This window comes from Megascapheus bottae, chromosome 20 (assembly GCF_031878675.1).
Source record: "Megascapheus bottae isolate mThoBot1 chromosome 20, mThoBot2.hap1, whole genome shotgun sequence".
Taxonomy (NCBI): domain Eukaryota; kingdom Metazoa; phylum Chordata; class Mammalia; order Rodentia; family Geomyidae; genus Megascapheus; species Megascapheus bottae.
In genome coordinates, this window is record NC_143528.1 from 12,447,722 (window position 1) to 12,462,515 (window position 14,794).

At 39.8% G+C, this 14,794-nt stretch overlaps 1 protein-coding gene across 1 annotated transcript in view; it reads left to right on the forward strand.

Annotated features, from left to right (window-relative positions):
• The window catches only part of LOC150049181 (prolow-density lipoprotein receptor-related protein 1-like), a 45,311-nt gene extending 31,641 nt beyond the window's left edge, over positions 1 to 13,670 (forward strand). Inside the window, exons 23-34 of the mRNA XM_090353658.1 lie at positions 364 to 582; positions 1,472 to 1,655; positions 2,783 to 2,984; positions 3,066 to 3,230; positions 3,469 to 3,669; positions 4,973 to 5,522; positions 5,989 to 6,114; positions 7,456 to 7,566; positions 9,091 to 9,327; positions 10,795 to 11,140; positions 12,649 to 12,748; positions 13,587 to 13,670. Coding sequence (XP_090209784.1) covers positions 364 to 582; positions 1,472 to 1,655; positions 2,783 to 2,984; positions 3,066 to 3,230; positions 3,469 to 3,669; positions 4,973 to 5,522; positions 5,989 to 6,114; positions 7,456 to 7,566; positions 9,091 to 9,327; positions 10,795 to 11,140; positions 12,649 to 12,748; positions 13,587 to 13,616 — 2,471 coding nt within the window. The 3' untranslated portion in view covers positions 13,617 to 13,670. The remainder of the gene's footprint in view (positions 1 to 363; positions 583 to 1,471; positions 1,656 to 2,782; positions 2,985 to 3,065; positions 3,231 to 3,468; positions 3,670 to 4,972; positions 5,523 to 5,988; positions 6,115 to 7,455; positions 7,567 to 9,090; positions 9,328 to 10,794; positions 11,141 to 12,648; positions 12,749 to 13,586) is intronic.
• Positions 13,671 to 14,794: the final 1,124 nt, after the last annotated feature.

Consider the following 14,794-nt stretch of genomic DNA (forward strand, 5'->3'; position numbering starts at 1 on the left):
ATCAGGCTGTAAGTAGTAATAAGAAGTTACCATAATGAAACCATAACTTTGACCTCTGCATCCATGACTCAAGTTTGGATTGCCTGATCAGATATTTATATTTTCTACCCTCCTTCCCCAAAATATTTACTTTTAAAATATTTTCAACTTAAGCTTTATTTTAATTCCTTTATTTTAATTAACTTTAAACTGTGGTTGTAATTCTAATCATTATATTACAAAAATCTACTCTGATTTCAGCTAGTTAGTATCTTAGTCCTTCCGGTGAGAAAATAAAGGCTTTTGTGTCCCTGTATTTCTTTGTCAGTGCTGGGCTTCATTGTTTACTTCATGCTTATGTTGAAGGCAATTCTTATTTGACAGGTACAGAGCCAATCCTGCTTGTTGCAATCCAGTTTAAACTATTCCTGTATGGGTTGAGAAGCTTGAAAGAAGATACTCTGACAACTACTGACAAGAACCTGATGGTTTTCTCTGTTGACTATGACTTAGCGGATCAGAAAGTTTTTTGGGCAGATCTGAATGCAGAAAGTATAAAGTGGATAAGTATGGACACAAAGATGAAAGGGACTGTGACAAAAGGTATATATTCCACTTTATCAGTCTCTAATCTACCTTTTTGAAAAGCGCATAACACAAACAATAAAACCAGTGGCCACTAACATTCCAGACATTGGTAGGTTTGGTTCTAGCTCCCCTTTTTAGTTGACAAGAAATGTAAAGATGTAGGATCACCTTTCTTCCAATCTACCAGCCACTGATCATTATTTCTAATGCCGTTCTACCTGTATAGTAGAACCTGAGGATATTTTAAAGGAGGCTACTCTTCTGGAAATGCACGCAGCTATTGGAAAGTGAATTCTATGGCAGGCAAGTCTAGAGCCTATGAGCTCAAACACAGAAATGCTCTAAAGTATCAGCCAGGCTGGGTGGCTCATGCCTCATCATCCCAGCTGTTCATGAGTTAGAGATCAAGATTTGGGCTTAAGGGTAGACTCAGCAAAGAAGTTAATGATACTGGTAAACCGGACACGGCATTGGAGAGACATGGGTCTGGTTGGCCTGGGAAAGAGTGCAAGATCCTATTTGAAAAAACAGTTACCTAGAACACAAAGAGTGTGAGGCGGTCTAGCGATAGAGTGCTTGCCTAGCATGCGTGAAGCCCTGCATTTGATTCCTTGGTACCACATACACAGAAAAAGGCAGAAGTGTTGTTGTGACTCAAGTGGTAGGGTGGTGGCCTTGAGAAAGCTCAAGGACAGATAGATCCCAGGCCCTGAATTTAAGCCCTAGGACTGGGAGAAAAATCTAGAGGTGCAGAGTGCCTGTTTAGCAAGCACAAGACACACAATTTAAAGCCGTGTGTGTGTGTGTGTGTGTGTGTGTGTGTGTGTGTGTGTGTACGGGTGCGTGTTTGCACATGTTCACACATACAAATAGCATAATCACACATATTGATTTTTTTTTTTAGGGATAAAATCAGACTGCATCGCAGTTGACTGGATTGGAAGGAATCTTTACTGGACTGATAGCAAAGCTGGTCAGATTTTGGCCATTCAGCTCTCTGCTGTTTGGAGTGGAAAATCTGAGTACACAATTGTGCTGGAAGATGACTTGACTCAACCCCAGTCTTTGGCTTTGTATCCCTTAAATGGGTAAGTCTGGGCATCAAAAGTCGGGTCAACATCTTAGCTTTTCTGCTTTCTTATTGTGAGTCAACATCTTCAAATTGGTTATTTTTCCCTAGTTCTACTTTCCTTGTGGAAATTCTCTTGATCTAGATTGAATGAACAGGAAACATATCTGATTTTAATTTTACTGGGACGTGAGTTGACTATAACATGCTAGCCAATTGTAATATGATATCCTAAAAACCATCTGGGAAAAGTTCTTTATACCATTAACAGAGGAGTTAGTGTGACATACATGGTGGCCCATTTATACTTTCTTCAGTGTTGGTAAATGCATACACCTCGCAGCACATTCATTGTGGCTTTAAAATGAGAAATGAGAAGAAAAATGGAACTTAAGGAAATATTTAAGTTGTAACAATATAAGTTGGAGTTCAGCCTGGCTTATTCTTTCCCCAGTCCTTTCTCTGCAAAGGAATTTCAAGTTAACACCCCATTCTCTCACAAAGATGGCCATATGTGTGTCAAGTGAATGAAAATGATATAGGAAATTTAGGATCCAAAGATAGTCCACATTTGGTAGCTTTAAAATATGTTCAAGTAGGAATTTATCAACATGGTCCTCAGGAAACTTGTGGGAGGTTTTTGATCTATCATATGGCATTTTGGTCAAGAATAAAGTCTGAAACTAGACACTGGTGGCTCATTCCTGTAATCCTAACTACTCAAGAGGCTGAGATCTGAGGATCAAAGTTCAAAGCCAGCCCAAGCATCCAAACCCAAGAGACTATTATCTCTAGCCAGCAAAAAGTCAGAATGGAGGTATGGCTTAAGTGGTAAATGCCAGCCTTGAGTGGAAAAAGCTAAGGGAAGGTGAGAGGGAATGAGTTTAAGCCCCAGTACCAAAACTAAAAAAAAATTGAATGAGGTCTTAAGCTCATATCTGCACATAGAGCTTATCCACTGGAGACAAATGTATTCCAACTATTTTTGTACAATTGTCATTACAGATTATTTACTATTAAATTTCCAAAAAAATCCCTTTAATTCACTTAAGGAACAGATTAAGATCTGAGAAAAAATAATTTGACATTAGTATCCTTTTATTCTGAAGTGATGCACTATTGTAAAGCAGAATTCTCTTCACACAGATTAATGTACTGGACTGAGACTGAAGATGAACCCCGAATAGCGCAAGCTGGGATGGATGGTAGCAGCAGGAAAATACTCATTGATCAAGGTCTTGGCCGGCCAACGAGCATAGCTCTGGACCAGTTAAGCTGGAAGCTATTCTGGTCTGATGACAAATTTCACTGTATTGGTTCTGCCAACCTAGATGGGACTGGCATTAGTGTAAGTGTCTTAGTTGATTTGCTTAAAATGTCATGAGTCTTCTATAAAATTATCCCAGAAAGCTCCCCTTCACCATTGCAGATGATACAGCTGACACAAATTAGGAGTCCATTTGCAGTGGCTGTGTTTGAAGATGAAGTCTTCTGGTCTGAAATGAAGGCAGGAACCGTCCATCGCATGGAGAAGATGACAGGCAAGGGCAGGGCTGTCCTCATCAAGCGTTCCGAACAGCCCTACGGACTCAAGGTATGCAGAGTCCCTTCCCAAGTGCCCCATGGTTCTCTCTGGAACGTTTACCTGCACAAGCTGCCTAAGTACTACCCTCAGTTATAGCCATCTATAATCATTAAAAAGCAAAATTGGAGCCGTGGATGTGGCTCAGTGATAAGGGGCATATGCTTAGCATGAAGTGAGCCTAAATTGAGTTCCCAACACTGAAAAAAAATTACTTCCCGTTTTCAAGGAACGAGCTATTTTCTTGCAGATCATGCATGACCTGCTGCAATCCAGATCTTCTAACCCCTGTCTGGATACTGGCTGTTCTCACTTGTGTCTTCTGAGCCCACGAGCCAAGGGGAGTTGCCATTGCCCGGTTGGCCTCCTGCTCACAGATGATGGAGTCAACTGTATATCACCCCAGGACTCAGCGTTTGTGTTCCTGGCATTGCCTACCATTATCATGCAGGTATCGTTCTGGAGTGTGTCTGTGTACTGGCTTGGCTCACGTCTACGCTTGGTGGAGGTTCTGTTTCAGACTTGATGTGTTTCAATTTCCCATGTACAGTTGCATATACTAGGGGCTCTTTCCCTTGGAATGTTCTATAAATACAGAGAAAAATTTAGCACTTCCTGTGTGTTGGGTATCATTAAGAACTAGCAGGATCATTTTTATAAAAAACTAAATGAAGCCAGAGATACTTAAACTTTGGTAAGACTTGCTCTCACACCAGAACACAGTAACGTTAGGGTTCTTAGGGAGTGTTTACCTTTACTTGGTTGTACAAGCACTTGGAAATGGAGTAACTGCAAATACCAGGAGCTATGCCAGGTTCTAGGCTGGCACATGTGAAAGTATGATTGTAAGGAAATGTGTCTTAAATTAATAGGGGATAAAAGGTACCAACAAGCACGTTACTCCCTCTTTTACTGTCTAGAAGATTTATGAATTTTGGCATTTTTAAAATGACAAACAAATTTTTTGATGAAAGAGTAACCTCAATGCTAGTAAGGTATTAATTAATGGAGTCTCATTTTAAAAAGAGGGCTCTGGTGGCTTTCCTATAATCCTATGGCTAAGAAAGAAGAGGTAAGAGGATCATAGACTTGAGACCAGTCAGGATTACACAATGAGAGATAGATGAATGGATAGATGGATGATGAAGATAGACATATTTGTATACATATATCTAAATGTGTAGATAAACATATATCTATCTTTATCATTTATCTCTATATGTCATCTATCTACTTATATATCAATTTTTAATGACTTTTTAAATTTTGTACTAAGATTTGGGCTCAGGGCCTCACAACTGCTAGCAAGTAAGCATTCTGCCACTAAACTAGGTCTCAGATGTTTTTGTATGGCTAACCTCAGACCAGGATTCCCTCTTCTCCACTGGGATTATAAATGAACACCACCATACCCAGCTTAGGCTTTGAAGGATCTCACTAGGTTTTGTCCACATGGGTCCTGAACATCTATCTTCTCATCTCTTTCTCCCACACAGCTAGGATTATATACATAAACCACCATACACAGCTGAGGAGGGCTTTTTTCACAAGGAGCAATGCTTCAAAAACATTTCAGGATTCTAGAAACTGTCAGTACTTAAAGCTGTAAAAAGAGGACAATGTACTTGTTCTCTACTTTCAGAAGATAAAATATCTGAAAATCTGAGGTTATGATTTCTAACAGTAATCCAATATCTAGATGAAGAACTAGACTAGACTCAACCAGAGACACTTATCACTTCTTTTTCCTATAGATATATCTGAAAAGTCTCAAAACTTCACCCCAACAAGCAACTCTGCCCCAGCACAGAACACTTCCTTTTACCAGTGTGAATCAGCTTGCATCTCTCGACTATCTGGTCCAGGAAAAGGCTCTCTATCTGTCAGAGTTGAATAATGGTGACATCAGGCTACTGAGGCTTAAAGAATCAGGGACACTTTCTTGGAGGAAAATCCTGTCTTTGGAGGGGATTGTCATCGATCTTGCTGTGGACTGGCTGAGTGGAAATGTATATTGGATTGACAGTGAGAATCCCCACATCAATGTGGCTGTCTCTAAAGGCCACCATCCCATTGTATTGCTCAGTGACAACCTTTACCACCCCACTTCTATTGTGCTCCACCCACCTTCTGCAGTCATGTGCTTTGTGGACTTGGGTTCCCAGGAAGAGGGGAGGTCTGGCTCCAGCATTGAATGCACTTCTATGGATGGCAGCAGAAGAAGAGTTGTTTGGCAGAAATCCCAAGTGCCTGTAGGCCTGGCTTTTATGGATTCAGGAACCCGGCTATACTGGGCTGATACTGGTGCGCAACTTTTTTTTCTGTATCTTACATACAAGCTTTGGGGGGACCAGAGCCAAAGAGATAGAGTAGTTCAGCTCTCAGGTCTTCAGCCACAACTACAGTTAGCATTTGAGTATGTGTTCACATTTTCTGTGAACACATTCGAAAGCAATATAATCTTTTCCCATTGTTAAGTAGCATTATAAGAGCATTTACAAAGGCATGCAATTGTCCCTTCGGTGAAGAATAAAATTGAGAACTCAAAGGTTTGTGAACAAGTGTGTAGTCAATCACTGTTAGAGGAAAAGGAAATTTGGATTTTCCTGCACTCCTCTCCCAACTTTTTTCATCAAGATGGCTGAATCTGAGCTGGTTTTGGAGAATACATGGCAGTAGTACTCTCTTACAGGAGCAGGACAAGACAGAGAGCTCAGGGCATCATACAAGTGACCAGGCTAAGTGAAATTAATGTAACCTGTCTTCCTAGGGCAAGGATTCATAGAAAGTATTCGACAAGATGGCTCTGGACACAGAGTAGAACGCAGAGGAATTCAAGGCCTAAGCCTCTTCACATGTGGTCAAGGCATGATATTCTGGACAACAGTTGATGATAGTGAGTCTTCAGTGTATATGTGATTGAATCCAATGAGTACCTGCTACTGTTAACACCTGTCTTAAGCAGTGTCTTTCTTTGGGGAATATATACATATATGTTTATTATATATTCAGATGTACATGTAGGGTCTCATGCTTGCTGTGATATTTTATATTTTTTACATTTCTGGCTTTTCTATGAAGCTCTCTGCTTTTGAGGACACCATGGCTGTGTGGCATTGTGACAAAGTCCATGAGACAATCAACTAGTAAGGAGAAAAGATTTATTTTGGCTCATTGTAAAAGTTGTGATCCAATCATTTAGTCACACTGAGACTGGGCCTCTGTTGAGGAAATATACCATGGTGAGAGGAAGTGCTCGTAATACATAGAGGCCAAGAAGCAAAAGGGAGAAAAAAGAGGAGTCAAAGTTCTTTCTTATGGGGCCAATATCTCTTTCTGTGGTATATCCCTAATAATCTCATGTCTTTCTATGAGGCTCTACCTCCTATAGATACCAGCCTCTTCCAATAGTGCCTCAGGCTGAAGAAGATCCTTCCATTCATGAGCCTTTAGGGGTTATAGCAATGTATATTATAGAGATGAGTTGGCCAGTCACTGGCACTAAATGGTATATCTATTCTGTCAATTAGTATCTATAATATCTCATCTGTAAAATGAAGACAGTACCTATCTTAGTTGAGTAAACGTGTGTGAAAATACCAGATAAATGATGGCACATTTGAACACAGCATTTCTAATATTTCAAAGGGATTATACTAAATCACAATGTTCTAGTATGTTATTATATGCCCACTATATTTCTGAGTATACATTTCTGACTAGTGTCCAGACTTTATAGAAGTAGAAAATGTGATTTAAATTATGACTTTACATTTTCAAAAGAGGTCACTGGGCACATTAGAAAACAACAAAGAAAAGCAAAAAAACCCAAGGTTTTTAGATCTTATCCAAGATATGCTAGTTTATTGGGTATGTGGTAAGACCTTTCTGTCCCATCTACTTAACATCCCCTGGGAATTCTTGTTGCAGACAAACCTTCTAGAAATTTTGTTCTAAAGAAGCTAAGACCATTGCTCCTTAATCCCATGGACTGAATTTAAGTATTACATGTGACTTTCTTAGGGAGGAAAAGCTATGATTTTTCAAAAATTTCTCTTGGAGATTCTCAAATAAAATTTAGAAAAATATATGTCTCTTCTGTAAAAACTCTTGCTACATAATTGGAGTTTAGAAAAATGAATGAAAGTATTTATGTTGAGCAAAGCTCTTGCCTAAGAAGTTGACTTAAAATGCAAACTAATTTTGGTTAATGATTATGTACTGGCTTTTGTCTTAGCCCAGATCACTAAAGTTTGGTACAGCAAAGCAGAAGTTTTAGAAAACCAGTGGTTCCAAGTAGAACAGAAGATTGTGGACTTAAAAGTTTATAGCAAATTTAGTCAAGAGGGTAAGTAAGCTTGCGAAGGCTATAACAACACAACCTACTGATAACCAATGAGGCGGGGGGGTATTCTACCAATCACCATCTTGTTGTAATAGCTTAGAACTTCCCATTATGTTGGAGTGTTTCTCCAGCAATTTTTATAGATGTACACAATCCTTTTGTCTTTATGTGGGTATTACAGACTGGTTGAGGTATGTCATTAGCCCTATTAGTTATCTACCCAACAAAATAGTACAGTAAGTACATCAGGAATTGTTGATAGCTATGGTGTACTAGTCGGCTGTCTATTGCTATTACAAATACCCAAGATACTTGACTTGTAAAGAAAAAGTATTGATTTGGGCTCATAGTTTTAGATAATTTAGCCTCTGGATGGTTGACCTCCATGCTTTGACTTCATTGACTGAGAACTGCTCACCTCATGTCTGGAAAGCACCAGGAAAAAAAAGAGTGAGGTTGCACACTTTGGTGCAGTCCTCCAATGGCCTAAAGATCTCTCAGTAGGCCACTTCTCTCAAACTTTTCTGCCACCCGTCATACTGAGGCCAAATGGATCTATGGGGAACATTTATGATCTAAGCTGTAAAACATGATTCAGTGTTGTTTTGTTATTGTACACTGAAATACAGCACTAATAGCATAATTGGAATACTAGTTTGTTCTAAGGTGGTGCTTGTCTTCCTTCTCCCCCAAATTGTTTGTATCTACTTTGCTGTTAACTAATTCTTGAAATATTAACTTTGGAATGCTTAGACTATTTTTCTCCATCTTTTACATGGACACAATTGGAATATCTACTTTCATGCTTGGGGCAGGTATTGATGGGCTTAATAAAGTAGTGGTAAATAAAATCTGTTCTTCCTTGAGATTTAATACTGCTCTATTGCATTGTGTCTGAAAGTCAGGCTCTAGGAAATGGCATTAGTCATGTTTAGACTCCTGGCTTTGGCTTGGTGGGGAGAATGTATTTAGTTCCCTATGATTAAACTGTCCTTCAAGTGGTCTGCTGCTTAGTTCTATAGTCAGATGTGTCCTTGTTAACTTCCTCCAACACAAACATACTTATTTGACAGTGCCTGGGATATCTCACAAGATAAAAACCTCACTAGAAATTCAAGGGTGAAGCCCAAGTCTTGAATAATCATGCTAACGTGTAAATGGCGGGCTCAACAACGTTGTCAACAGAATAATAAATATCAAAACCTTTATATTTTCAACTAAAACATGTATTTCCAAGACCTTTTCAGTTCTGATAGTGGGTAACTTTGTAGGAAGAGGATCTGCATTATAATCTTGAATGAGAGATCCCCTCGATTTTCTTAAACCAGTTCCTTGTCTGGATTTTAAAAACTATTCTCATTCTTGATGAACCACTAGCTACTTGAGGGCCTAATTAACAGGGGAAAAAAGTGAAAGAGCTATCATATTTGAAAAAAACATCGAGGCTGGCAAAAAGTTTGCAGAAGACTCTTCTGGAACCTAATCTAATCCAACGTGTTTCTGGGGTGTGGATGGGGGGGTCCACAGGTAACAACAGCTGCTCAAAGGACAATGGAGGATGTAGCCATATCTGTCTGCCAAACCCAGAGGGAAAGACTTGCAAGTGTCCTAGTGGGTATTACTTGGATAACACAAACAAGTGTACCGAAGCTGTCCAGTGCTCACCACCATCCCGGTCCTGTAAGGATGGTCAGAAATGCATTTTCATGGAGCAAGTTTGTGATGGTCATGCTGACTGTCTGGATGGATCTGATGAAGCGGACTGTAAGTAACCCCAGTTAGGCTCACTATGCACAAGTGTACAGGCTTTTAGTAATACCCGACTCTAACATTCTTTAAGTCAAATCATATCCCCTAAATCACTGTCCTGCTATCATACATTCCTGAAATCAAATGATACAAAATTTGTAATTATAGATAAGTGGATATAAATGATTGTGGGTGTCTCTTGAGGAATTTAATGTTCCTTCTTGGACTGTAGAACAGGCAGGATGATTGTGAGCTCCAAGCAAATAGGCCGTGGGTATGTTATCTGAAAAGGTATTTGTTTAACCTAGATTAGATTTGGTCAACTTAAATTGAATGACACAATCATCAAACCTAAAGGAAGGAGGTTACATAAACCATTTTGACCTATCTGTCTTGGTTGCTTCTTTTAAAGGGGAAATAGCCTCCTCCCTCCCTCCCTCCCTCCCTTCCTCTCTCCCTCTCTCTCCCTTCCTCCCCCCATCCATCCCTCCCTCCCTCGCTCCCTCCTCCCTCCATTCCTTCCTTCTTTCCTTTCTCTTTCCTTCCCTTTCTCTCTTATTTATTTATATTATCTTTAAGTAGATGTACAAAGGAATTTCAGGCTCATATGTACATTTATGTGTTCAGTGGATCATAATCAGTTTCACTCCTTCCTTGTTCCTCCCCATCTCTCCCAACTGCTCCCCTCTCCTCAAGTTACCTAGTTCTACATTGAGTACTGTGACTAAGCTTCACCTCCCAGCCTCTCTCCATTTGTCCTCTCACTTGGCCTCTCCTCTTCCTGTCTCCTGAGAAAACCTCTCAGCTTTCTGGTATTCATTTTGTTACATTGTAAGTTCATTGTTTAAAGGAGTTACCCCCCACTGGAATTTTCTCCTACATACACCATACTTTAATTAATTTGTTTATGTATATATGGATATGGTCTTGTGTATGCTTTCATATATGTCTATAATTTAGATCTAACTTCCACATATGAGAGAAAATATGCATCCTTTGCCTCTCTAAACCTGATTTACTTCACTTAAGATAATTTTCCATCCAGGTCTATCCATTTACCTGAAAATGACATAATATGTTTTCCTTGCGGGAGCAGTACAATTCATTGCATATCTAATCCCATTTTCTTAATCCACTCATCCATTGTAGGTCATCTGAGCTGGAAACAGTACTCTCTGTCTCAGGTGTGTTACAGGGATCATTACAGAACACAATATATATAATGAAGCTGTCATGCTAGTAGTCAATAGACTTAAATGCTAGTTTCAAATCATAAGATACTTGTATTTATCATAAAAGTAATATGATAAATAATATTCTCATGCAAAGGGGGTTGTCAGTCGTCTGTAACTTCCATAATTCTATAGTGTATGTAGGCATAATCTATTTACCTAAAAAAGCCAGAGGCTGGGAAAAAAAAATTATCTCAACAATGTGTCCAACAGTTGCCTGATACCAAATTTATCACATCTGAATATCCAGGCCGAGAAGAAATGAGATATCCTGTGAGGAAAACACTAACCACACTGATGTCTGTGAGAGAGACAAAGACTCCAGCAATGAAGGAAAATGTTCATCCCAAGGCCTCACAGAAAGCAAAACACATGCCCTGTAGCAGCAGCTTTTGTAACGGGAAGGGAATTTGCACATTGGAAGGAAAGTTGAGAAGATGCAGCTGTCCAGTGGAATATGGCGGACAGACGTGTGAAGAGGAAGCTCAGAGACTCCTCCCCAGCTACTTGGCTCTCACAGTAGCCATTGCCTTATTGACTGCTCTAGTGGCTCTGGGAACGCTGGTGTACTTTAGAAGAAAGCATACATTAAAAAGGTGAGTACCTAGTTCTGTCCTCATATGAGAGTTATATGCCAAAGAAGGCTTATAAAATAAGATTCATGGGATTGAAAGTATAAAGTCTCTGTAAAAATTTGACTTCTGAGGAAGACTGTAGGTGACAAATGAGCCTCACTGGTTAGATGACCTTGAAAATAGGAATCGGGACTCTCTTCAAGTGAAACCCTGGTCCCACAATACTGCATGTGGTATGAGGCATTTGTTCAGAGACAAAGCCTCCGGAATGAAATGCAGGGCCCCCTGCAGTGAGAGCAAGTTCAGGGCCTGGAATGGGAGGAAACAGTTGTGAGCATGAGTGTTTGTTAGCTAGGAGAGCCATAACACAGATCCAGAGATGGAACATCATAAACCACACAATATATCTTCTCAGAGAAGGTTACATGTTTTAAGACCACGGTATCAGCAGGATTCTTGTCTTTTCTAGGTTCTCTCCTTGCCTTGTAGACAGCCAATTTCTCTTTTGTTTTCACATGTCACTGTCTTTACATCTCCTCTTCTTCTTCCCATCTTCCTTCTCCTCCTCCTCCTCCTCCTCCTCCTCCTCCTCTTCTTCCTCCTCCTCCTTCTTGGTGCTAGTATAGGAGCTTAGAATTCAGGACCTTGAATTCATACTTTGCTGGGGTTTTTTTTTTGCTGGAGGCTGGTGATCTTATCCCTTGAGCGATCCCTCTGGTTCTGAATTTTTTCCTGGTTAAGTAAACATAAGTCATGAGAAACAGTCTGCCCAGGCTGGCTTTGAATGTTGACGCCCAGATATCAGCTTCCTGAATAGGTAGCATTACTGATATGGCTTACTGTCACGTATCAGAAACTCTAAAAGAAAGGCTAGGAGAATTGGCATACCTTTTCCTAAGTCAAGCTAGTGAATAGCTAATTGGCCAGCCCTTGGGCTCTCATCACAGTCCCTCACACCTCATGACCTCCTGCTATAGTCCCTGGTTTCTTAACTCAGTTGACTCCAGCTGCCACTTACTTATTTGTCCTTGGATTCCGTTTATTTATATTTCCTCACTTGAGAAAGGAGACCATGTCTGAAGTTAAGTGAGTGCCTAGTAACAAAGGGCAATCTACTAGAGTATTGCCCATTTCCAAGTATTTGCTCTGATAGGATACCTCTAAAATAAGGTACAGTTTCTATAACATTGACCTTTGATAAGAGGTAAATTAACCTTTTGTAATGATATCCCAATCTCAGCTTCTGCCTCAGATAGAAACTTTTTTTTTTTTTGGAAGGTCAGGGGGCTTGAACTCTGGGCTTGGGCACTGTCCCTGAGCTTTTCAGCTCAAGCTACTGCCCTGCCCCTTGAGCCCCAGCCCTACTTCCCATTTTTTTCTAGTGGTTAATTGGAGCTAAGAATCTTTATTGCCTGGGCTGGCTTAGAACCTATCCTCAGATCCCAGCCTCCTGAGGAGCTAGGATTACAGGTGTGAGCCACCCACCCAGATCAGATAGCAACTTTTGACTTTGTTTCTTTGATTTTTAGGACATCGGCAAGAAATTTGAACCGTGATGAGGAAAATAAGCAAGAAGAAGAAAATTTAATGAATAGTGAGATTTTCGTTAATGAAGCCTATGAGGAACAGGTATATTGAGGAAAGTGTGCAAGCCTCTCGAAGGAAAATGAATTCTGGGATGCAGTTAAATAGTAATTCTTCTAGAAATGTCTGGCTATTGGAAAGTATTTAAGTTTTCATTTTAACCTTGACTATTTGTATTATGTGGATCAATCTACTGTGAAGCAACTCTTTTTTCAGGGTCTGGTTTGAAGAACTAAAGGTAGAAAAACCATGCATGAAATTGAGATTTATTTTTTTAACCAGTCCTGGAGCTTGACCTTATAGCCTGGGCACTGTCCTTGGATACTTTTTGCGGAAGGCTAGCGCTCTTCCACTTGAGCCACAGCACCACTTCCAACTTTTTCTGTGTATGTGGTACCAAGGAATTGAACACAGGGCTTCACACATGCTAAGCCATGCTAAGCAAGCACTCTATCGCTAGGCCATACTCCTGGCCCGAGATTTACATAGTAAAAGCAAGAAATTTGGCTTCTTGTACATTTCTTATGGTTTCTATGGTCTCAATCCTATGGTAGAGTTAGGTAAGCATTTGACCCCAAAAGATTAGACCTACTATCTTCTATACAATTTGTGTGTGTGTGTGTGTGTGTGTGTGTGTGTGTGTGTGTGTGTGTGTGTGTACTGGGGCTTAAACTCAGGGCCTCAAGCTTTTTCCATTCACAGCTAGTATTCCACCACTTGAGTTTCACCACTCCCAATTTTTTACTGATCACCTTAAAGATAACGTTCTCTCAGATTCAGCCTTCTGAGTAGCTACAATTGTAGATGTGAACCCTTTGTGCCATCTCTGTACTTTTGTTTTAAAATAATGTATATTCTCTAACTACATTTCTTCTTTCCACAGGACTTGCTAACTTCTTCACAAACTGACTGATCTTATGCAAAAAAGAACCGAGCCCGCCCCCAATTAAATAAAAATAAAACTTGCTTATGCCTTCTATTGTGTGCTGTTTTAACTTCCTTAACAATTTGTGGTACATGGTAATTACTTGTTAAACTAATTTTTAAATTGGAAAAATTTGTCTGGGTTTGTTAATGAGTTTCAAAAACTGAATATTCATAGATATGGTCAGAGCTCTGTCTCTGCATAGCTTAGGTTAGGACTCAGCTACAGTGTTTTCTAATTTAGGGTGTCTACCAAGTACTAGTTAGAAGTTCTATATTTGCATGTTCACTCCGGGGCTAACTTTGAGCTAGTTCAACTACAGAGTATATTTCCTATTTTATCAAACATTGTGACCTCCATGCTTTTAGTAGAAAAGCTAAGTTTCTGCAAAGTGCCAAGTGTTCAAGTGTTATTTCTCATGTGTACTTTACTAAGTTAGTACACATTGGAACTTAGAATTTATGACAAGATTTTCTTATGATGTCATTCAATCCTGAATGAAAAAGAACAAGCAACTATACTTTATAGTTATGGAAACATGATTTGTGTAACTCTTATTTATAATGAAGTTTGTGATGCTGTAGTTAGCAGTGCAAAGAGGATACACTCCAGGATTGCTCTCAGCTAACTCTAGCCTGCTGGGGAACCACACATTGTTTGGCCTGCTAATATGCCTGCTTGTCTTCCCAGGTTTCTATTGTGTTTACACCCAAGGAAAGAATAAAAAGCATGAAATTTGTGATAGTAGAAAAAGTTACAAAGCAAGAGTCTGGTCTTGAACTTGGTTGTAGCATCTTTGGCACATCACTTGGTATTGAACCTTTACTCTCAGTGCCAGAATAGCTCAACACAGCACCTGAGTCCAATAGCATGACTCTACATAGTAAGAAACCCGACTTGACTTGAAATTTTTTCCTTGCTTGAATCTTTTCTTTTATATTCAGTGTCTTTCAGAGTGAGTTTGTGTAGGCCAAGAAGTCTGGTGAGAACTCCTGGCCTATAGGTAATGTATAAAATAAACGATGCTGTGTGTGTGTGTGTGTGTGTGTGTGTGTGTGTGTGTGTGTGTGTGTGTGTGTCCTGGGGCTTGAACTCAGAGCCTGGGCACTGCCCTTGAGGTCTTGAGCTCAAGGCTAATGCTTTACCACTTGAGCCACACTCTACTT